This window comes from Marmota marmota, unplaced genomic scaffold (assembly GCF_001458135.2).
Source record: "Marmota marmota marmota unplaced genomic scaffold, marMar, whole genome shotgun sequence".
Classification (NCBI taxonomy): domain Eukaryota; kingdom Metazoa; phylum Chordata; class Mammalia; order Rodentia; family Sciuridae; genus Marmota; species Marmota marmota.
Genome location: NW_026005488.1, coordinates 1 through 2,006, shown reverse-complemented (window position 1 = coordinate 2,006; position 2,006 = coordinate 1). Strand labels below are relative to the sequence as shown.

The 2,006-nt window shown below is 49.2% G+C and overlaps 1 protein-coding gene across 1 annotated transcript; it reads right to left on the bottom strand.

The window, feature by feature from the left end:
* Positions 1-1,113: 1,113 nt before the first annotated feature.
* On the bottom strand, positions 1,114-1,833 carry LOC107135306 (proline-rich protein 23B-like). The gene has a single exon (XM_015477194.1). It carries the CDS (start codon positions 1,831-1,833, stop codon positions 1,114-1,116), a length of 720 nt encoding a protein of 239 aa, XP_015332680.1.
* Positions 1,834-2,006: the final 173 nt, after the last annotated feature.

Genomic DNA, 2,006 nt, shown 5'->3' with positions numbered 1-2,006 from the left:
AGATGAAAATTGAGGCTAGACTGAATGAGTAGAATGTTAAGAATAAAACGGTAGGAAAGAATTGGTAATGTGGGGTTGGAGTTGTAGCTCAGCAGTAGAACCCTTGCCTAGTCCATGGAGGCACTGGGTTCAATCCTCAGCAACACATAAAAAAAAATAGATGAATAAATAAAATAAAGGTATTCTGTTCAGCTACAACTAAAAATTAAAAATAATAATTGGTAAGGTGCAGTGGTCAATCTGAACAGTTACTGATGCTTTGAAATGAAATGACCCTTTGACTTCAGTTTTGTAATATTTTACTTTATAGAAATGAAGCAAAGATGGTAATAAATTAACATTTCAAATGTTACAAGTTTTATTTACATTACAAAAAAATCAGGGTACAATTTAAGGGTAGAAAACACTGTGGAATAGCAGTAAAGCAAACATTTCCATCAGTCTATTGGTTTAAATCACCAGATGAACTTATCTAAAAAATATATTCCAATGCATGCTGACAACATCTGATAAAATTCCACATAAATCTCATTTACATTAAGAAGTATGATTGGAAGAGAATTTCTTCAACAGGTTAAGAGACTGCTGAGAACCAATACCATACAATCAGATGTAGCAACCATCATAGTATTTGGCAGTTCACTGGGGCAGCAGGTGGAAAAATGAAGAACTAGACATGCTATGGCTGAAAGTCTTCATAAATCCATGGGAAAACACAGAAGGAAACTCACAGCATAAGAAATCCAGTGATTCTTGGTTTGGGGGAAAAACAGGGGAGTGGTGATATGAGTTAAAAAGTGAATTTTGAGAGAAAACAACGTCTACAAAATGCAGGGAAATGGTGTGTGTGTGTTTAGAGAATGATCCTGTGAAGAATCCCCAAAATCTGAAAACACAGTTTTTGGTTTCCCTGAAGATTTTCCATTTCCAAGATGAAATGTGGAATCTGCCTTCTCTTCCTGATGTCTTTATTTCCTTACAATCGGGTACAGAAAAAACAATTGTCAGCACAGAACTGCTGACTATTGAGGGGCTCTGGGGATGCAGCAGGCCCCCCAGGAGAGTGTCCAGGAGTTGGGTCCGGTGGTGGGGTGGGGAGAAGTTCCTTTCTTCCTAGAACAGACGTCTGCAGGCTTTGCTCCTAGGGCCTGGAGAGCGCTGTGGAGGCGCCTGGGGACTTGAACTTGGAGAGGGAGGTAGAGGTTGCAGCGGTGAGGTGGGGAAGGGCCTCATAAGGTGGAAATCCACGTCGTAGGCGGGATTAGAAGAGCGCCTCACTGGACTAGGGGTGGGGGCCCAAGCAGGGAGATATGGGATGGGCCCCTGCTGGCCGGCTGGAGGGTCCATCCACTGCTCCTCGAAGGCCTCTATTTTTCTGACGATATCTGGGATAAATTCGCAGAAGAATCCCTGCTCGACGACCATGTTCTCACCGAGGGGTCTCAGGACGGCGCCCAGTTCCGGGTCTTCAGGACAGTCTCCCTGGCCTCCTGGGCGTTGGTCCCTGGCTCCCACGAGGCCCTCAGGGATCAGAATGAGGTTGTGTCCTTGGAGATTGACTTGCAGGACCGAGGTTGGCGCAGGTTGTAGCACCAGGTCGCCGTCGTCCATGGGTACCTGTAAGGAGCAGCCCGCGGCCAGAACCACCACGGAGGGGAGCGCGGTGGCGTTGGCTGCTGCTGCAGAGTTTTGCAGGTTGGGTGCCGCCGGGGGCTCTGCGGGGTCTGCAGGGTCGTCTAGTCGGCGGCGCTTGGCAGGGCCAGGTCCTTCAGGCTGTGGTTCCCCCCAGGGCGCAGGGCAGGCGCTGGGGCTGCGTGGACGAATGCCCACCATGTCGACGACGCTGTGGTGGATGCTCCCGTTTCGGGGCAAAGTGAGTGCGGGGCGCAGGCGGCGCTGCGCTGCGCGCAGTGACAGTCAGGTCGGGAGGGTAGGTGAGGTGCGCTAAGCTTTCGCGTGGGCAGCAGTCCTAGCTTCTGTGGATCTGCGCCCGCTGCTGAGCTTAG

Excerpts from the sequence above, each read along its gene's own strand:
- LOC107135306 (XM_015477194.1), bottom strand. The coding sequence starts at position 1,833 with ATGGTGGGCATTCGTCCACGCAGCCCCAGCGCCTGCCCTGCGCCCTGG.